The sequence below is a fragment of the Bufo bufo genome, chromosome 3 (genome assembly GCF_905171765.1).
Source record: "Bufo bufo chromosome 3, aBufBuf1.1, whole genome shotgun sequence".
Lineage (NCBI taxonomy): Eukaryota > Metazoa > Chordata > Amphibia > Anura > Bufonidae > Bufo > Bufo bufo.
Genome location: NC_053391.1, coordinates 427,719,095 through 427,742,225, shown reverse-complemented (window position 1 = coordinate 427,742,225; position 23,131 = coordinate 427,719,095). Strand labels below are relative to the sequence as shown.

Genomic DNA, 23,131 nt, shown 5'->3' with positions numbered 1-23,131 from the left:
GTCATAGTTGTATCTTATAGTAATTGACTCAGATTTCCTGTATGTTAAAACTAGTTATATTTTCGGACCATAAGACACAGTTTTTAGCAAGAAAAATCTTGCCAGGGCTGCACTCTCCATGTCTACAGAGGTTAGAGGCAGAAACATTTTCCTACCAACACAAAGGTTCTTCTTAGAGCCATGCACATCTTTCAAGGGAGTAGCAACAACTTGACAGGCAGCCCCTGCCAGGGCCCACATCAGGCTCCTTACATGGGACAAACAGATGATCCTGAAAGCAAGCAGCATTAAGAGTTTAACAGTTCCCCCACTTCATCCATCTGATGGTTAGGATGTGTCAGTTCTTGAGTGCTCTTGATATACAGGGATGCCCATTTTCATTGTGGATACAGCAAAAAGAAAGTGAGCCGCACAGGAAAGGTTTGAATGACACGCAGACCTGTATCCCCTGTGAGCGGAGCCATAATAGTTCCTGTCCCCAGCCAATGCACCAGAGTCTGCTCTTCCTCTGTTAGAATGAACAGACACAGCCAATTCACCAGAATCTTCTCCCCCTATCTATTTATATATATATATATAAGGACGTATGTATGTTCCTCGATCACTCAAAAACGCAACCATCGATTTCAACAAAACTTGGTATACACATCCCTTGCTACCTGGAAAGAAATCTTGTGGGGGTCACAGCTCTCTAAAACATACCGTTCCTGAGATATATCCCAACTGCCATACACACGGTCACATGTCCATTATCAGCCAATAGAAGCTCGCAGACCCTTAGTCTCCACATACACACAGTTTTACTCCAGGTTTCCATAACAACCCAGCCATTTTTCTTCATTGCTGTAGGTCAGCTTTAGGCTAGGGCTACACAACGACAATAAGTCGCATGACACATAGGGCACAACTACACTGCTACATGTGTCGCGCGACATTGATGTCGCACCAATTGATGTCGCGACATGTGACATGCTGCGACTGCGATGTGACAGTCGCAGAAAAATCCATCTTGGATTTTTTCAAACAGACAAGACCCCATAGTCTGCTCCTCCTATGTTACAATACACACACAACCAAAGCACGAGAGACTGCCCGCCTCTACACTAGAGCTAAAAGTTAGTGACCTTGACCCCTCCACTTCATTAAACACCCAAGGCAGCTTTAAAAAGTAGAATATATTTTTTATATTTTATTTTTTATTGTCCAAACCATATAGTCAGGTGCGTCTTAAAGTATGAAAAATATGGTATATTCTATATTCCTTTCTTGTGTTTTTGTAGTTTTCCCTAAGGATGATGCACTAATACAGATACAACACTTAAAAAAGAACCCACAATAGTATAAAATGAAGTGTACAAAAAGAAATCATTAAGTATATATTACAGTATTTCATTCTTTTGTACGCCACCTTCGAACAAAATATTTTTTTTACTTTTACTTTAGTCTAAGATTCAGGAGTCTGTAATAGACTGGAGTGTTACAGAAATTCACATATTGACAGATCCTTATTCCCAGTATAATACATACCTGCTATCCCTGCATTAGCAATCTGAATATCATCTATTTGAACAGCTTCAGTACCATCTGCAGAAACTGGTGGGTTGCCACATTGATATTGCTGTTCTCCATCTCCCGCAACAAAGGAGATTACACCTAATAAGAAGTGAATACCAGATGCTGCATTAATAGATATATTGTTCTTAAGAGTGAATTTTCAGACTTCTGTATACTTGGAACATTTATGGATGTTGTAAACTAATATAACAAGAATGATTATATTATGCAGTATATTGTCTCAACTAAGACAACCATCCCAGGCATTACATGTCAGTTATATGAAATGTCATGCTTTTTTGGTTGATTACTTATTTTGTCTACCACCAAATTATTACCTTTTAAAGTTCAAAGACTTAAGGCCCCTTTACGCTGCTCAAACATTGGGCAGATCATCGCTAACAAATATGAATGCTTGCTAGCAATAATCTGCCTGTGTAAAGGTGCCGCTAATTGGATCTTTTATGCGGTCACCTAAATCATTGTTTGCCAGCAGCAGATCATGTCGTCTAAACAGAACTCTGCTGCCAGCAAACAATAATTCTGTATGGGGACGAGCAATGGCATTAAGAATTGCTCCACCCCATACTGTGGAGGAGATTGCTCCATGTAAATGCAGCTTTCTCCTTCACTGACAAGCTTCCTTCTCAACAGTCATCTGCTCACCTGAGCAGTGTAAAGGGGTGATGATAGAATAATAACAACATTTTTGGGCCTCACATCTTCATGTGCCACCCTAAAGGCTATGTGGAGTGCTGTATGGTGCTGTCCTAGAAACAATAGGGCAGATTCATGAACTCTGTAAAAGAAACAATGTCGTTGTTGCCCACAGCAACCATTCACAGCATGGCATTCTAGAGCACAATTAGGGTCTATTCACACGTCCGCAAAATGGGTCTGCATCCGTTCCGCAATTCTGTGGAATGGGTGCAGACCCATTAATTTTCAATGGGGCTGCAAAAGATGCAGACAGCAGACTGTGTGCTGTCCGCATCCGCATTTTTCTTTCTGCGCCCCGCAAAAAAATATAACATGTCCTATTCTTGTCCGCAGCCACAGACAAGAAAAGGCATTTTTTATTATAGTGCCGGCCATGTGCGGTACGCAAAAATGCACATGGCTGGTGTCCGTGTTTTGCGGATCCGCAATTTGCAGACCGCAAAACTGTTGCGGACGTGTGTATGGACCCTTAGAAATGAGAGTTGTGCTGTAATTACTTGCTATGGGCAACAAACAACTGTTTTTTTAGGTTGTTCATAGGCTCCTGCAATGCTTCTAGGGGAGAAAAGCTTTGTACACACAGCATTTGATAGAGCATGCCAGATTTTTTTCTGTTGATGTTGATCTCAGTATGCTTCTGTATGAAATCAGATAATGAGAGCCCTATTAATGCTCTGTACGAAATAAAGCCATAGTATGCCATATGTATGAGGTCTATTATGCTTCTCTTTGGTCAACTAAAGCCCTGTTCTCTGATGAAAATTTTCTCCAAAGTTGGGGGAAAATGTCAGCGCATCTTATGGAGAGAATACTAATGACCGATTCCATTATGGAAGCGTACATTAGTACAGGAGGACTAGAAAGCAGTGAATGCAGTGCTCCCCGGGCTCTGTACTCACCACTTACTGGTATTCCTCGGCCACTTTCATGGTGTGTAACTACGCACAAAATGAGGATATCAGCGGGCTCTGTGACCTCAAACCGTGCAGTGTTGGGTCACAGCACAGCGCACGGCAGGAAGAACAGAAAGAGAGTTAGATTATAGGAGCAGCGGCAGTGTCCGGAGCAGGAGAGGTAAGTTGTTTTATCTTATTTCTCTGATCTGAGCATGGGGTCTGAACGGATATCATTCACATTGGGCTCAGATCTGAGGTCTGATTGGGGGACTAATTAACATAAGGGTCTGTTTGGGGGACTTATTAATATGGAGGTCTGATCTGAAGTCTGACTGTGGCACTTATTAACATGTGGGTCTGATCTGAGGTCTGATTAGGGGTATTATTATCATTGGGGGTCTGTTCTGAGGTCTGCTTAACATTGCAGGTCTGATCTGAGGTCTAATTAACATTGGATGTCTGACTGGGGCTCTGAGCTGAGGTATGCTTAACATTGGGGGTCTGACTGGGAGTCTTATTTGGGGTCTGATTAACATTTGGATCTGATTGGTGGTCTGAGCTGAGGTCTGATTAACAATGGGGTCTGATTGGGGTTCTGAGCTGAGGTCTTATTAACATTGGGGGTCTGAGCTGAGGTCTGTTTAACATTGGGAGTCTGATCTGAGGTCTGATGAAAAATATATTTTTTTACATTTCCCTCCTTTAAAAGCTAGGTGTGTCTTATAGGGTGAAAAATATGTTATGCAAAATTGAAACTAATGGCTTCTCTGCACATAGAATGAAAACACTAAAACTCTGTGGCATCATTTGGATATGGCCATTTAGTACAATTTAGGTTGACAATCCACTTTCAGTTTTTTTATGCAGTTTTTAAAGCCAAAGCCAGAAGTGAATTCAAAGAGAGGAGAAGTTTAAGTCTTTATATGTGTTGTGGGTTTATATGATCTATTCCTGGCTTTGGTTTCACAAACTGCACTGCAAAAGCTGAATAGAGAAAGCCTTACAGTGCAAAATATATTTGATGGAAAGATAGAAGTATTGATTGATTCATTAAAGGGGTTGTCTGGTGTCCGATATTGATAACCTATCCTCAGTTTAGTTCATCAACATCAGATCAGGGGGGGTCCAACTCCCGGTACCCTTACCAATCAGCTGTTTGAAGAGACCACTGGGCGTACGAGGGCTGCATTCTCTTCACTGTTTACTCTCTCGCCGTCGACACGTTCATGGGACGAAGGAGCTGTAATTACAGTACACTTGCTTGCTGCTGCTATGTCAACGGCGAGCAGGTAAACAGTGAAGAGAATACCTGGGAAAAGGGTCTTCAATATTGGAAACCATACAACCTCTTTAACTGATTATTTGAGTCTGGAATATTAGCAGATCACTGAAATGTATCTAAAATCTACTAGTAAAGATAGAATTAAAGGGAGTCTGTCACCTCTATATAGCCATATACAGTGTACAGTGCTTACATTGTCCTATCGCACACCTATACATGAATGTAATGGTACCTTTGTCTTTGTCTTAACACTTGCAGAAGCTGTCTGTGAAGGTTCTCATTTATCCAGGTCATGGTATAGCTGTAAAGAATAAATCAAGGCAACTGGACGTACTGTAGATTTCTTGAAAACGTTTCACTCGTTCTTCCAACGAGCTTTCTCAATTCTGAGTGACTGTACAAGAATTCTCTGGGAATAAATATGTAACTGAATCAACATCTGGTAATTATACCCAGCATGGGGTCAGAATCAACACCTTTGACCCCATGCGGGGTATAATGACCTCTGACCTCATGCTGGGTATAATTACCAAATGTTGATTCAGTTACATATTTATTCCTAGAGAATTCTTGTACAGTCACTCAGAATTGAGAAAGCTTGTTGGAAGAATGAGTGAAACATTTTCAAGAAATCTACAGTAAGTCCAGTTGCCTTGATTTATTCTTTACAGATATACTTGCAGAAGCTGGAAAAACGAACTTTGATTGACATGCAAATGAGCACTCGCAAGTGCCCAGGGGCGGCGTTCACTGTGTTGGTGCCCAGGCTGCTCTGCCTTTTTTCATTGTTCCCCTGCCCCAGCCTCTGCTAATGCCCGCCCTCCTATTCCCTTGCGTCATCCTTCGGTCCGGCCGAGATGCCACACCTGCGTACTGCCTCCGGGCCGGGGCATGCTCACTGCGATGCCCATTGTTGGCACAGCTTCGCTTTGACTACTGCGCATGCTCCGTCGAACGGCGCAAAACCAGCGGCGCATGCGCAGTAGTTAAAGCAATGCAGTGCCCACAATGGGCATCGCAGTGCACATGCTCCGGCCCGGCGAGGCAGTGCACAGTCACGGGATCTTGGCCGGTCCAAAGGACGACACAAGGGAATAGGAGGGCGGGCATATACAGAGGCTGGGGCGGGGGAACAATGAAAAAAGGCAGAGCAGCCTGGGCACCAATACAGTGAACACCGCCCCTGGGCACTTGCGAGTGACCATTTGCATATCAATCAAAGTTCGTTTTTCCAGCTTCTGCAAGTGTAAAGACAAAGACAAAGGTACCATTACATTCATTTATAGGTGTGTGATAGGACAATGTAAGCACTGTACAGGTATATGGCCATATGGAGGTGACAGACTCCCTTTAAGAAAGCCCAGAGATTCATATACACAGTATAACAGTATAACCTCCTGGGCTTTGGAGTCAAGGAGGTGGCCTTATGAGTGATTTACAGCTATCTCTGTATGTAAAGTCATTCTGGGAAGGCTGTCAATCACTGATAGGACCGCCTCCTTGACCCAAAAGCCCAGAATGAGCAGGAATTGAATTTAATAAATCTTTTCCTACAAAACTATGTGCTAAACTCCTCCTACTCTCTAACATGCTGCCTTCAGCTCAGATACCATGTTCAATGTCAAAGGTTCCCTATAAAAATTACTCTATTCTATGAAACCCACTAATACGTCTATGCATTTCACCTGTCAGTGATAAGCATATGTACTAAACCTATGCAGAAAAATTAAGAATGGTTGTCTTATGTCTCCTAATAGCTCTGAAATTAATCTTCTTTGGAGAAAATAATGGATATTTCTGCTGGGTGAAAAATAGAAAATTAGCTTTTTTTTTTAGAAATGTGAAATGTTGCCTGGCAACAAGTTATCATCTTTAATTGCATTAATGTGTCTCTATCTGTGCGCCATTCACAAGAAACCCATGGATTAAAATCTAATCACAATCAGATGCATTTCATTTCACATTTGCTTGTTTTTATGCTTTTTGTAAGCATTGTATGGGTATAAATAAACACCAATACTTGTCAATATAATTGATGTCATACTTGCACAAAACCTTATTACCTTGGAACAATCCACGTTTCCATGGAGATATACTCAGAGTAAAGGGAGATGATGTACCAGGTTTAATGGTTAATGTTTGAGATCCGCCAATGATTGGAATGTCTGACGCCACCTATAATTGAATGAATGAAAAGGTATACATCAATGTAAAATAAAACTGCATTCTATTGTAAAGTAAATATCATCATTTAATGTCAAGAGGGATGGTATAGAAGAATTCAGAGAGAATGGCTAAACTGGAAACAGATATCAGCAAACTGAAGAAACATCATCAGCTGTTTAACCCATTAAAATGCTGAAACAAAGAACAGTGTCTGCTGGAGCCACTAATAAGCAAAGGCCACCTATATCAGAAAACGACCCTAGACTGTTTGGGCTCTTTCACGCGAGTGGATCCCGTGTGTGGCATCCACTGCATGAAAGAGTGCCAAGCCCCGCTCCGGACAGCAGAGACACGGAGCATTAACATGATTGATAATGCTCTGTGCCTCTCTGTGACCTTTTTACTACAAAATCACAGTGACAATTTTATCTTACTGTGATTTTGTAGTAAAAAGATCACAGAGAGGCACAGAGCATTATCAATCATGTTAATGCTCCGTGTCTCTGCTGTCCGGAACGGGGCTTGGCTCTCTTTCACGCAGTGGATTCCGCTCGTGTGAAAGAGCCCTTAATAGAGCAGGTTGAGTGCTAAGCAGGAACTGCTTTTGGGGGCATAATATTGTACATTGTTCCTTCATTCATGTTCATGCTGCTGTTCAGGAAGGCAAGTGGTCTATGCCTTCAAAATCCTGTCAGCCTTAACAAGAACAAGAACCGTCCTGCAACCCATCCTATTTACATTCTAGCAGGGATTTGGGACACAAGACAGTGGCCAATTTAATTTAAAACAGAGATTACCAAATAGATAAAACAAGCACTTGTTGCTAATTGAAGGTTTGCTTTTTTTTTATGCTGTTTTTTTTTAAAACTTCTACAGGACCATGAGTTTTTCTGTTTTTGCATTTCCATTTTTTACTCTAGGCCTTCCCATCACCATAATGTTTTTCACATACTTTGCCTGAGGGCTTGTTTTTTGCAGGACAAGTTGTACTTTCTAATGGCACCATTTAATTTTGCATATGATATAGTAGGGGGCTGGAAAAAGATTCCAAGTGAGGTGGAATTTGGGGAAAAAAACACAATTCCACCATAGTTTTATGAATTTCATTTTTATGGCGTTCCCTATGCTGTATAGATTTTATTCAGTTTTAATACTTAAAAATTCTGGGGGAAAAAGGATATATGCTTTGTATCACCATACTTCCCATAACTTTAAACTTATTTTATACCTACGGAGCTGTGTGAGAGGGAAATCTTTACCTTTTTTTTTATATCATTTTGGAATATGTATGCCTTTTTTATAAAAAAATTTTGGAAGGTGAAGTGATGAAAAAACGTCATTTACTGTAAGGGTTAAATACATTTATATTTTAGATCATATGTGCATTTTGGGGTCCAGTGGTACAAAGGATCTTTATTTTTTATTGTTTATTTTTATTATGGGGAAAGGTGGTGATTAGAATTTTTATATATTTTTAAATACCTTTTTTTTTAACTTATTTTTATACTTTTTAAAAGTCCATTGACTTGAACATTCGATCATCAGATCATTTCTCCTATAGACTGCAATGAATTACTATTGCAATCTATTCAAGATTCAATATGTTCCTATGGAGCCCTTCCTAATGCTTGTGGCTATGACAGCATGAACAGCTTTCCCGATCATCACAAGAAGGAGCTGTTCAGGCCCCAAGAGTGCAGCACTTCCAGGGAAAGTCACCTCAGATACTGTGGTCACAACTGACCATGGCAATCTGAGGGGTTAAATTTCTATTATCTGCATTATCGCTGATCGCAAACATTAGCCTCTGTTGTCTGCTGTTTAAAATTTCAAAAACCTGGTGGCTATGGCGCCCGCTTACAAGCAGCCACCATTTTAAAAGACTGGTCTTCTGCCATATAAGTACAGAGGCGGTCCTGAATGGGTTAAATATTTTTTTTTTTATTTCTGGAGAAATCTCTATTCCTTCATAAACAGAACTAAAATGTATTAAAGACACACAATAGCTAACTTATTAAAAATTCCAGGATCTAGAAAATACTGTAAACCTTACCTTGAAAGTCAATCTGTCGTTGGTATAATTGGGTACCATAAGGACCTTCTGTGTAATTTGTCTTACTTGGCAATCTATCACGATATGATCAAGAGCCAGGGGTTCTTGGCCAATACCTCTGAGGCCAAATATATGTTCAGTACCATCTGTTTCATTTTGAAGAATTAGTGTACCCTGTTAAAATGGGAAGGTGTTAAGGCTTTGGCTGTAAAGTTTCATTTTTAATTTCCAAACTGCTCCTCACAAACAATTAATTTATGGAATAGAAAGAACTGATTTTTGGATGCTCTTCATGCTTTGGTTTTACATTAATTTCAGTAATTAAATGAATAAGGATATGGATTCATGGCACTACTGCAATTATTTTCACCCCTATGAAAAACCTTTGTTCCCGTCAATAATGGCTTCTTAAAAAAAAAAAGCAAAAATTTAGGTTAACCAAGAAATCACCACCTGGATGTTCACATTGTATAGTTTTGGACTTCGAACAACTACTAAAAAGTACAATGAGTACATTCAGCCTGCAATCCTGGCAGAGGGATTTTGTGCAGTTAACTAATGTTAGCTGCACTCAGATGACAGAAAAAATGGCCAACTAACGACAACTAAGGGATTAATTAGTTTTTAGGAAACACTGCCTGCCAGATTTCAACGTAGCCGGCATAGCCGGACAGGGCAGTGCACCGCCAGATCCCCACTGACTACAACAGAATCCAGCTGCTTCCTGGCATACTGTAAATGCCAGCTTTTGGCCAGACCAAAAGTTGTGCATGTAGTCTATAGTCCTATCCAGCTGTGCTGGAACAGCAACAGAAATGTGAAAGTTGCTTTATTCACGAAACAAGATATTTTATACACTGCAATTGATACGAGAAATATAACTTATTTTCCATCGGCCACTAATATTCCTGCTTAATGAAATAGGACCTATATTGTGGATAAGTCAAAAATGGGTTTACGGGAAACACTGGCATTGCCAATATTAGCATTTATATTTTATTTAAATATATAAAAGAAATACACAAAGAAAAAATTTGAGTAAACACTCAATATAGTTAATACCTTTTTTCTCCTTTTCCCTCTTCCCCAAACCCCTCCCCTCACCCCGACACTGTGACGCGTGGGGGTGTCATCGCTATCCAATCATTTAAAAAACAAGAACTATTTATATCCAACATAGATTTATCATCCAGGCTGAATAGTGCCGACCGCAACTGAAAATACCTAAACCAAGAGGTTTTCTACATTATGTGATAACTCCGTGAACTACTTAATCTTTCTATCCTTAACTACTTGTGAAATGTAAAAAATCCCATTCATTTGCCAAAATTTATCCGTTGCTATACCATCTAATATCTGTAGATGGACGTTATACCAAATATGCGTGAATATAAGTGAACCCTTTAGCCTCAACCATATTCTAGTAGTAGCCCACATTTTTTAAAGTAATTTTGTAGTCTCTTTATAACCCCGCTCTTGACTAATCAATAGTCCAGATTCCAAAAGAGTAAATATGTTATTATATGAATACCTCTCTACTAAGCTCCTAAAAAGTGCACTATTTTTCCATTCATAACACATCAGTAACTGAGCAGCAATAAAGTAACCTTTGAAGTAAGGGAGATTTAGACCCCCATATTCCAATGGTTTGTATAGATATTCCAATTTTAGCCTGACTCGTTTTCTTCCCCAGACTAATTCATTAATTATTCTTTCCATAAGTTTAAAATATTTATCTTCTATCCAGGTACGTGTATTCCTGAGCACATACAGGAATTGTGGTAAAATCACAATTTTGACCAGTGAAACTCGATCAGCTCTAGATAGAGGGAGTTTCAACCAAATCCCTATTTTTGCTCTGGTTTTCGTTATTAATGGGATCAGATTGAGTTGGAAAAAGTTTTCAACCCTGGGCGATATCATCAGGCCCAAGTATTGAAATATATCAACAACATCCAACTGGGTTAACAAAACCTCCTTATGGGATAACGGGTCTATTGGCATCAAACTGGTCTTAGACCAATTTATGTGAAGACCAGATACCTCACCAAATAGTTTAACCATTCGGATGATTCTTGGGAGAGTTATTTCCGTATGGTCTATAAAAAAAAGAACATCATCCGCTTATAGGGAGATACGATCTTCTACTTCTAATGTTCCAAATCCTTTAATTTGATCATCCTGCCTAATGGCCAGAGCTAAAGGCTCAATATAAATATCGAATAACAATGGAGATAATGGACAGCCTTGGCGAGTACCTCTATTTAAATCGAAACTAGTAGTCAGAATCCTATTAAGACTCAGTTTCGCAGTAGGTGATCTATACAGTAATTTAAGGGTATTTATGAATCTTTCCCAAAAGCCCATCTTGGTCAGAACCCTCCAGAGGAAATGCCACTCCACCCTGTCAAAGGCTTTAGAGGCATCCAATGATAGGATGGAGCGGGCGGCCCCCCCAGGGGCCTGTATGTTGGAAAAGATCCGATGGAGATTGTGATGAGTTCCCTTGTTTTGAATAAAGCCATTCTGATCCGGATGGACAATGGAGGAAATGACCCTAGAGAACCTTGTGGCCAAAATCCTTGCAAGGAGCTTTACATCTGCATTAAGCAGTGAAATCGGTCTATATGATCCCAAATCTGTAGGGTCCTCGCCTTTTTTTGGAATTAATGTTATCACAGCTTCCATCATGGAGTCTGGCAGTTTCCCATCCTCCACCGATTCAGCAAAGACCCCCAACAATCTAGGGAGAATAATCTCCTTATATTTACTATAAAATTAATATGGGATTCCGTCTGAACGGAGGGTGGAATTACTCGAGCATAATTAAATTGCCCCATCAAGTTCCTGAGTCTACCTCAAGTGTTTTCTTTTGAGCCACAGTAATAGTCGGGAAAATGATACCATCGAGATAAGAATCCATCATTTCATCTGTAATCTTAGATTCAGCTTTATAGAGATCTGAAAAGTACTCCAAAAAAGCTTTCTCTACAGAACTTTGTCCACTAGCCATCCTACCGTTGGCCAGTCGGACATTATCTATATATTTTTTGGATTCTTGGCTCGAAATCACTCTGGATAGAAGTTTCCTAGGTCGCCCTGACTCTGTGAAATGTTTTTGCCCCTTAAAAAATAAACTTTGTTGGGCCTTATCCAATAAAAAGTTAGAGTATGCTTCTGTAGCCTTCTGCATATTTTCCCTATTCTCCTCTGTCTTATTTATATAGAAGGATTGTGTAGCTGAGGACGCTAGTTCTTCTAAGTTTTTCAGTTTTTTTCCCATACTCCTTTCTCAGGTTTGCAATGTTGATGACCATTATCCCCCTCATATAGGCCTTAAAGGTATCCCAAACCACCTGGATTTTTTCTGAGCCATAGTTAGTGTCCCAGAATCTGTTAATTTCCTTTTGTATTATTTCATGTCTCTTTATCACTGATAACCAATAAGGGTTTAATCTGAATGGGGGCCTCTCTATATATTTCTCATGAGTCAAACAAAGTTCAAGGAATAGGGGTAGATGGTTCGAGATTGACCTTGTCTCATACTTCATTCGTTTTACCAATCTCACATATTTTTTATTCATCGGGGCAAGGTCTATTCTGGACATAGATCTACCTGATTTGCTAATGCATGAAAAAGCCCTTTTCATATCTTGCACGACTATTTCTTCTAAATCCAAGCAACTTACCTGGGGTCCTTGGCTCCACAATCCTAACTACTCACCATAAATTTTGGATAACTATTTACTACTCAATGCTGTTAGACAACACTAAATGTTACTTAAAGGCCCTTCTTTCCCTTCCCCCCTTTTTCCCTCCCCCGTTTCCCTTGATTGGTATGGTCTTTTGTTGTAGACCTTAATGTACTTTGGTCATACTACACAAACCATATACATATTACGCTTTAGGAGTAAGCCTATTGTATAAGCGTTTACAAATGCTATTTTGATCAAGAATTTTCAGATGTATGGCTTTATCTTTGTGCTTTACTAAAATACCAATAAAAATGATTTACTCTAAAAAGCCCTTTTCCCATGGCCCAAGCGTCCCCAAAGATCTTCAAACCCGGCCTCAGAGCAAAACCATGCTAAGGGGGACCCCTGAACAGGAGTGTCTCCCTTGACACCCGTAGAGACCCTATCCAGCACAGGATTAATAACACAGTTGAAATCTCCAATAATCAGTGTTGGACACTCTGGCCATTTATCCATAAATGTTAACAAAGAGTTGAGAACTGAAAAGGAAAATGGAGGTGGAATATAGACAAAGGCCAGAATAGATGTCTTCCCCATCAGCCTGCAGTATAGGAAGACAAATCTCCCTTGTTGGTCAACAGAGGATGCCTCGCACACGAAATCAATCGTTCTATGTATAAAAACAGTAACTCCCCTAGAATAACTAGAGAAGGTAGAGTGATACGTGTGCGTAGCCCATCCCCTGCCGACCACCCCAGAGGTCTCCCCAGTGAGGTGCGTTTCCAACAAACATACTATTGCTGGGAGATGGATCTGCGTGAGATCAAAAACCGCCTGTCTCTTTCTTCTATCCCCCAGACCCCGTACGTTCCAGGCAACAATTCTGATAGACATTATAAAGAACTAGAGGAAAAAAAAAAAAAAGGAGGACACATCACAGCCCAGGCCCAACCCCCCCTACAGGTAATCCACCACATATTGCAGCAGATCTCTCTCCTATGACCATCCCCCCTGCTCGGCACCTCCCCGCTAATTAAACAGAGAAAGGTTGAGAGTACAAGGACCCTCTACCAATTGTTATTCCCAGCAAAGCCTACAACAGTTAGATCATATATCATTTCGTTCAAGCCAATCCGCGGCTTTATCCGAGGTATCAAAAAATAAAGTTGTATCCTTAAAAATAATCCGAAGTTTTGCTGGGAAAATAAGTGAATATTTAATATCCCTTTCTCTTAGCCTCTTTTTAACCGTCATAAACGAGCGTCTCTTTTCTTGAATATCCTTTGAAAAATCGGGAAAAAAGGCCAATCTGTTTCCATCATATAGGACAGGTGAACATTCCCTCGCCCTTCTTAATAACATATCTCTATCCCTTGAAACCAACAACTTAACAAGGAATGTCCATGGTTGTCTCCCAGGGATTGGTTAGCCACCTGGAACCCGATGGTCTCTTTCTATCATAAACAAAGGGGAAAAAGAATCCCTCCCAAAAATTCTCAAGAATCAACATCTGTATAAATTGGGTAGGGTTCTTATCTTCGGCGCCCTCTGGAACCCCCAGGATTCTCACGTTGTATCTCCGTGATCTATCTTCGAGGTCCACCACCTTTCTTTTAAGGAAATTGAGATCTGTCTTCATGGTGGACATCTCATTCATTCTGTATAATAACCATAGAGCTCTCCACATTGTTAACTCTATCTCGAATTTTTGACAAATCGTCTCTAATCAATCCCACATCAACTTGGATAGACCCGAGTTGGGTTCTAATACCCTGGATTAAGTCCCCATTCTGTTTTACTGCCAATAGTATTTCTTTTAGCGGGGAAGAATTGGGACTAGACATATCTTCTCCCTCTGTTCCCTCTTGAGGGCACCCAAGAACTTTTTGTGATTCTATTTCCATCACCTCGAAATTGTCAATTTTTTTTTAGAGCTAGTGTCCTTTTGTCCACCTCTTGTATTAACCCTTGGGGACCTTAAAAATTGATCTATTTTTGTCCCTTCAAAGGATTTAATGGCCTCTTTCTGGCCAGAGAGGTTTGCCGAACGCCTACTAGCCTTTGGAGCCATTCCCCGTTCCTCTTTCTTTTCCTTCTTTCCTTTTATTATCCCTTTTTTTTTTTTTTTCCTCTTTCCTTCTCTCCCTTCTCCCTTTTTTTTTCTTTTTTTTTTTCTCCTTCTTCTCTCCCTCTCCTTCTTTTTTTTTCTTTTTCTTTTTTATCTTCATTTTCCTCCTCCTTCCCTCTTCTACTTTTTTTTTTTTTCTTTTTCCAATTTTTATTTTCCTTTACTTTCCTCCGCCCCCCCCCTTTTCCTGTTTCTTTGTATTTGTATTTGTCTCCTTGTCTCCTTATTCTCCCTCAATAGTAACAAAAATATATAATATAACTATGTATGAAGGTATACGTCCCTAGTAATCAAACAGAACAAATATTGAAAAGGGACGTTAAAAGGGCAAAAATAATAAAAAGTTTATTAGTGCTACAGGGATGGGGGTGAATGCCTACATTAATCATGAGACATGGTAACAAATCCGTCTAACCAGCTAGTACAACCAAAATATTGTTAATCAGGAACCAACCAGACCAGGGTTAATTGGAGGATCACTGTATAGTAGTTAGCGGATAGACGGACTAATATGTTAAAAAATATATATAAATCCACTGCATAGAAACCATTTGTAGTCTATTGAGATTCATTGGGAATGTCACTCAGTGATAACCTATGCAGACGGACTATGGACAAAGTGGTATGGTCACTGAGTTGGTCAATGTGTGGATGACCTATATAACCATCAGGACCCTACCACATACAGCGCACATCTACCACTAACCAGAGACAGTGGTATCGCTGGGCAGTAAGGGATAGTATGAGGAGCAGTAGTATGTAATACCGTGCCTCCCAATACCTATCTCCAATGTGGAAGTGTATAATCACAGGTGAGAGGCTATTGCTGCCAAGGCGCATGCAGCAAACAGCCCACCCGTGCGAACTGAGCTACGGCTCGGAGCTGTTGCCGTCGGGGTATATGCAGCAAACAACCCGCCCGTATGTGTTGAACTACGGCTCAACGCGTTTCCATGCACTTCATCAGTGCATTTCTTCAGGAGCCAGCGTATCTATAACACATTCGCCTGCCTGAGCCGATACCCTAGTGTGGGAAACGGCGAATAATATGAGGCTAATTATAGAGTGCCGCCGAGTCCTAGTGTAGATCTCGGTGCACTGTTTTTAACAAACAAAGTCTCGGCATTGTAATGGCCGCAGAGCGGCCACGTCAACACCGTGATTTAAAGGGGCAGTATCCCGCCCCCTGGACACACCTCCTGCCGGCAGCCAGTCCACCGCAAGGGTATGCATGATGGGCTGGTTGACTGACAACAACGGAGGAATAAGGATGTGTCCAGGGGGTCAGCGCACAAGCGCTGCAAGGTAAAAATATAAACGGGAAGATCAACGGCGACTTTATATATATGACGAGGTGGCAATGTATGATCACAAAACAATCAGTAAATAGGTACAGCACTATTAAGAGGGTAGATGTATAAAACAAATAGCCACATATGACCTGAGGTGACATATATGTATTGGACAATTAGCCCTATAAGATTGCATATATCACTCATCAAGATAAAAATGAATAAATATGCATATATAGTTGTCCAAAAAAATAGCGGATTACAACTCCACTGGTACAGTATGTCCACAGTGAATAAATAAGTAAAATAGTACAACATCCACTATAACTAATACAAATCACAATGACTATTTGTGAAAAAGGTCTAAACAGGAGTAACCATAGCATAATATTCACAGGAGGACAAAGAATGATCACAGTAAACCACAATGGAGCCCAGAACTATTATAAAAATGGGACAAAGGAAATTGCATCATTTAACCCATTGGGTTTAGTGGTCCCCAGTCTAAAGATCCATTGAGCCTCCTTTTGTAGGAGGATACGATCTAAATCTCCTCCTCGCGGAGTTCTCTTGACCATATCAATGCCCTGAAATTTAATGACTGAAGCCTGGCCACTGTGGAACTCATCCACATGACGAGCGATAGGAGTATCTTGAGAGTTGTTAATATCAGATACGTGTTCCCCAATCCGCCGTCTAAGCTCACGTATCGTTTTACCGACATATTTTACGCCACATCTGCAAGTCATTAAATAGACCACACCGGTGGATTTACAATTCACAAAGGGTCTAATGAAATATGTTCTGTCAGAGGTAGAGCCGGTGAATGATTTGTTTTTATTGATGTAACCACAGAACGTTTGATGGTGCACATGACCAAGTACGTCATGTATTAACGGAATACTGGGATATTCTTAGATCTGACTCGGATATAGGCCATCTTATTCCTGAGAAACCAGCAATTACTTTCCGCCGGAGTCAGAACTTGCGGGATATCTTGGTTCATAGCTTGTCCAAAAATTAGATCTGCCTCTCATTGATCTCTGAGGTGAAAAATAGACCCAACTCATTGGTATTCAACACCGCCACAAAGTCATGGAACAAACTGGTGCTGGCCCCAATGAGTTGGGTCTATTTTTCACCTCAGAGATCAATGAGAGGCAGATCTCATTTTTGGATCTAACCATTGCACTCAATACCACTGGTGACATAGTGACCAGTATGTATAGAAAATCTACTGCCACGAACAGTCTATTAAGATGGGAAAGTGGGCACCCGAAGGCACTGAAGAGAGGCATTCCTAAGGGGCAATATTTGAGAGCCCGTAGGAATTGTTCCCAGCTGACTGATTTCAGAAAGGCTGCGGGTGACCTTCGTGACAGATTTCGATCTCGAGGATATCCGCTCTACTTACTCAAACAGGCCTATCAACATTCTTTGAGCCTCAATAGGGATTCGCTATTATCCCCAAAACAAAAACTGCAAGGGGGTGATGATGTGCGGATCATTGGAACGTTTGATGGTGCACATGACCAAGTACGTCATGTATTAACGGAATACTGGGATATTCTTAGATCTGACTCGGATATAGGCCATCTTATTCCTGAGAAACCAGCAATTACTTTCCGCCGGAGTCAGAACTTGCGGGATATCTTGGTTCATAGCTTGTACCAGAGTCCCAGACAACATACCTGGCTACATAAATCCATCTCGGGTACTTTCCCATGTGGAAATTGCAAGTTCTGTGGTTACATCAATAAAAACAAATCATTCACCGGCTCTACTTCTGACAGAAGATATTTCATTAGACCCTTTGTGAATTGTAAATCCACCGGTGTGGTCTATTTAATGACTTGCAGATGTGGCGTAAAATATGTCGGTAAAACGATACGCGAGCTTAGACGGCGGATTGGGGAACGCGTATCTGATATTAACAACTCTCAAGATACTCCTATCGCTCGTCATGTGGATGAGTTCCACAGTGGCCAGGCTTCAGTCATTAAATTTCAGGGCATTGATATGGTCAAGAGAACTCCGCGAGGAGGAGATTTAGATCGTATCCTCCTACAAAAGGAGGCTCAATGGATCTTTAGACTGGGGACCACTAAACCCAATTGGTTAAATGATGCAATTTCCTTTGTCCCATTTTTATAATAGTTCTGGGCTCCATTGTGGTTTACTGTGATCATTCTTTGTCCTCCTGTGAATATTATGCTATGGTTACTCCTGTTTAGACCTTTTTCACAAATAGTCATTGTGATTTGTATTAGTTATAGTGGATGTTGTACTATTTTACTTATTTATTCACTGTGGACATACTGTACCAGTGGAGTTGTAATCCGCTATTTTTTTGGACAACTATATATGCATATTTATTCATTTTTATCTTGATGAGTGATATATGCAATCTTATAGGGCTAATTGTCCAATACATATATGTCACCTCAGGTCATATGTGGCTATTTGTTTTATACATCTACCCTCTTAATAGTGCTGTACCTATTTACTGATTGTTTTGTGATCACCGTTTTGCAAATTATACATTGCCACCTCGTCATATATTTATAAAGTCGCCGTTGATCTTCCCGTTTATATTTTTACCTTGCAGCGCTTGTGCGCTGACCCCCTGGACACATCCTTATTCCTCCGTTGTTGTCAGTCAACCAGCCCATCATGCATACCCTTGCGGTGGATTGGCTGCCGGCAGGAGGTGTGTCCAGGGGGCGGGATACTGCCCCTTTAAATCACGGTGTTGGCGTGGCCGCTCTGCGGCCATTACAATGCCGAGACTTTGTTTGTTAAAAACAGTGCACCGAGATCTACACTAGGACTCGGCGGCACTCTATAATTAGCCTCATATTATTCGCCGTTTCCCACATTAGGGTATCGGCTCAGGCAGGCGAATGTGTTATAGATACGCTGGCTCCTGAAGAAATGCACTGATGAAGTGCATGGAAACACGTTGAGCCGTAGTTCAACACATACGGGCGGGTTGTTTGCTGCATATACCCCGACGGCAACAGCTCCGAGCCGTAGCTCAGTTCGCACGGGTGGGCTGTTTGCTGCATGCGCCTTGGCAGCAATAGCCTCTCACCTGTGATTATACACTTCCACATCGGAGATAGGTATTGGGAGGCACGGTATTACATACTACTGCTCCTCATACTATCCCTTACTGCCCAGCGATACCACTGTCTCTGGTTAGTGGTAGATGTGCGCTGTATGTGGTAGGGTCCTGATGGTTATATAGGTCATCCACACATTGACCAACTCAGTGACCATACCACTTTGTCCATAGTCCGTCTGCATAGGTTATCACTGAGTGACATTCCCAATGAATCTCAATAGACTACAAATGGTTTCTATGCAGTGGATTTATATATATTTTTTAACATATTAGTCCGTCTATCCGCTAACTACTATACAGTGATCCTCCAATTAACCCTGGTCTGGTTGGTTCCTGATTAACAATATTTTGGTTGTACTAGCTGGTTAGACGGATTTGTTACCATGTCTCATGATTAATGTCTCCCTCAATAGTAACCCATATAAAATGTGGGTTAGATATACTTTAGCATAGTTTGAATACTTTTAGTTAGTTTGTTAGTTGATTAGTAAGGAAAGAAGGCCATGGGAGAGCAAAAAATTGCAAAGAAAAAAGGAACAATCTCACCAGTCTTTTCTGCACCAAATGCCCGCCCGGAGGCCACACAAGTACGTCCACAAGGAGACCGCTTGATCCCGGAGACACTGGAGGAGCGACGGAACAGGAGGAGGAGGAGACCGCCAGAGAAGAGCCGAGGATGCAGGGCAGGGGAGGCGGCCGACCAGACTCCAATGGCCACCGCAAACAACCCAAGCCACAGGAGAGGACCCGCCACAAGGAGGGGAACGCCGTCACCAGCGGACACCAGGAAATCAGAAGGCACAGCAGGGAGGCACAAAAGAACCATGGACCAAGGAACCAAGCTACGGCGGGAGCCCCCCGCTCTGGTGAACCGGTCACGCCGAGCCCTGCCAGCCACAAGACAGAGGGAAGGAGCAGAGTCAAACGAGGTAGGACGAAGCGCAGCCCAAGGAGGAAGTCCACAATCCAGGCGAGGTAGGGAGATGATGGGGTGCAGAGAAGAAGCGAAGGGAAGCCAAACACCGCTAGGAGGCAAGAACAGCTGGGTCGGGGGCCGAAGCAGCAACACGAATCCCCGGGTACAATATGTAAAAGACAAATAAAAGCTGCCAAACTAGAGACTGAGAGATTAATTGCCAAAGAGAGTAAAACTAACCCTAAAATGTTCTTCCATTATATAAATGGTAAAAAGTATAAATCTGAAGGTTTTAAACCTTTACATTGTGATGAGGGGGGAGTTGAAGAGAGCAATAATGAGAAAGCAAAGCTATTAAATATTTTTTTCTCCAATGTATTCACTGAAGAAAATAAACTGTCAGATGAAATGCAGAATGTAAAAGTAAATTCCCCATTAAAAGTGCTCTGTCTGACCCAGGAAAAAGTACAGCGGCATCTTAAAAAGATTAAAATAAAAAGACCTTTGATTACCAGTTAGATTATTATTTTTCCCCCTTCCTCTAATTTCCCCCATGTGTCGTGTCATTGTAATTGTCTTATGTCCTTTTGTGGTTTCAGCCCTTAGTGCGTTTATTGGCCTCAGATGCAAAATGTATGTTTTGTATACTAATGTACATTTGTTGGTATTGACGTTATGCAACATAGTAATGTACCTGTATTGCCTCTTACGATTGTGCAATGAGACAATGTACCTGTACTATTTTTTCATTGATAAAAAAATCAATAAAATAAACAATAAAAAAAAAAAAAAAAAGATTAAAATAGACAAATCGGAACCACATAACATACACCCGTATCCTAAGAGAATTAAGTAATGTCATAGCCAGACCCTTATTTCTGATATTTAAGGACTCTATACTGACAGAGAGTATTCCACGGGATAGGTACATAGCAATTGTGGTACCAATATTCAAAAAGGGTCCAAAAACAGAGCCAGGAAACTATAGGCCGGTAAGTTTAAAGGCAACCTGTCACCTAGAAAATGCATATTAAACCGCCAGCAGTACCTTATTACAGCCTGTAGCATGGTTATAAAGGTGTCTGTCTTTTCCGTACAATGCGCCAAAAGTCTGAAAACTTTTATTCAACTGGGTGCGCTATGTAAATGATAGTCTTGAAGTCAAGGGGGCAGCGGCTTTCTCGCCTGAAGTCAAGCGTGCCCCGCCCCCTTTAGTGTTTGATAGGAAATCCAATTCCTTCACCACTGGACACTCAAAAGTAGTATTGTGCGTGCAACTGTGTCCCTGCATTGCTGGTGCCTGCACACTGTTCCAATCCACTGTAAGGTAAACTCAATGATCAGGCACTTGCACATGACAGCCTGCACATGCGCGAGACTACGCTCAAGCGCCTAGCAGTGAAGGAATTGGACATCCTATCAATCAAATACTAAGGGGCGGGCAAGGGGGCGGGGCACGCTTGACTTCAGGCGAGAAAGCCGCTGCCCCCTTGACTTCAAGACTATCGTTTACATAGTGTGGCCAGTTGAATAAAAGTCTTTTTTTAGATTTTTGCCGCATTTTACAGAAAATACACAGACACCTTTTATAGTCATGCTACAGGCTGCAATAAGGTACTGCTGGTGGTTTAATATGCATTTTCTAGGTGACAGGTTCCCTTTAATATCCGTCGTGGGTAAACTGTTTGAAGGTTTTCTAAGAGATGCTATCTTGGAGTACCTCAATGAAAATAAGCAAATAACGCCATATCAGCATTGCTTCGTGAGGGATCCGTTATGTAAAACTAATTTAATCAGTTTCTATGAGGAGATAAGTTCTAGACTTGACCACTGCAAATCAATGGATGCTGCATATCTGGACATCTCCAAAGCATTTGACACTGTACCACATAAAAGGTTAGTATATAAAATGAGAATGCTCGGACTGAGGGAAAATGTCTGTATGTGGTTAAGTAACTGGCTGAGTGATAGAAAACAGAGGGTGGTTATTAACGGTACACACTCAGATTGGGTCACTGTCACTAGTGGGGTACCACGGGGTCAGTATTGGGCTCTATTCCAGTGGCGCACTAAGGGGGGGCGTGGGGGGCAGTCCGCCTCAGGTGTTGGCTCTCAGGGGGTGCCAGAAGCAATGAGCGCTTCCATCAATACAGATGTTTGTTTCTCTGTATAGTTGCGGTATCGCAGCAGAACCGCACACAACTGCTGCACAGTACAAATGCACTATATAGAAAGTATATTATGGATATATCACACCCCTGCCTCAATCAGTTTTTTTTGGGGGGCAACTGGTATATCACACCCGTTGCAATTAGTTGTTCCAATAGCGTTTGTCCCTCTGTATAGCTGCGGTATCTCAGCAGAACCGCACACAACTGCTGCACAGTACAAATGCACTATATAGAAAGTATATTATAAGTATATCACACCCCTGCCTCAATCAGTTTTTGGGGGGCAACTGGTATATCACACCCATTGCAATTAGATGTTCCAATAGCGTTTGTCCCTCTGTATAGCTGCGGTATCGCAGCAGAACCGCACACAACTGCTGCACAATACAAATGCACTATAATATACTTTCTATGTTAGAAAGTATATTATAAGTATATCACACCCCTCTGTATATAATACCTATCGATAGCACACCTATACCAGTCCTTAAAGGGACTTTTCTGGCCCTATTAGCTAGCGTTTGGTGTCCCTAACAGTCTGTCCCTGCTCCACACAGCAACCTCTGTTTACACTGGCAAAAGACTGAATGTAAAATGGCAGCAAGATTTTTTTTTTTATAGGGTGGGGGTGTGTCCATGTGCTGAAATGTCTCAATTGGCTGTCCTTTGCCACCTGATGGATGCTATGCAAAAGAATATGGCACGTTCGAACATCGCCATATGTTCGCATGTTCGACGGATTGCGAACGCTTAAAGTTCACCGTGAACCGACCGCCGGGCGAACGGCAAGGCCATCACTACCAGGGAGTTATTCTTAAATTGGCTTCTACCTCAGTTTTTTTTTTTGCCTTCGGCCTCATGCACACGACCGTTGTGTGCATCCGTAGCCGTTGTGCCGTTTTCCGTTTTTTTTTCGCGGACCCATTGACTTTCAATGGGTCCGTGGAAAAATCGGAAGATGCACCGTTTTGCAGCCGCATCTGTGATCCGTGTTACCTGTCCTATTTTTTTGACGGACAACGGTTCACGGACCCATTCAAATCAATGGGTCTGTGAAAGAACACGGATGCACACAAGATTGGCATCCGCGTCCGTGATCCGTGGCTGTAGGTTACTTTCATACAGACGGAT

The 23,131-nt window shown here is 41.5% G+C and overlaps 1 protein-coding gene across 1 annotated transcript in view; it reads right to left on the bottom strand.

Annotated features, from left to right (window-relative positions):
- Positions 1 to 23,131, bottom strand: part of CFAP47 (cilia and flagella associated protein 47) — a 572,366-nt gene that overhangs the window by 258,202 nt on the left and 291,033 nt on the right. The window contains exons 49-51 of the mRNA XM_040424993.1: positions 8,672 to 8,845; positions 6,516 to 6,627; positions 1,528 to 1,653 (exon numbers count right to left, since the gene is read on the bottom strand). Coding sequence (XP_040280927.1) covers positions 1,528 to 1,653; positions 6,516 to 6,627; positions 8,672 to 8,845 — 412 coding nt within the window. The remainder of the gene's footprint in view (positions 1 to 1,527; positions 1,654 to 6,515; positions 6,628 to 8,671; positions 8,846 to 23,131) is intronic.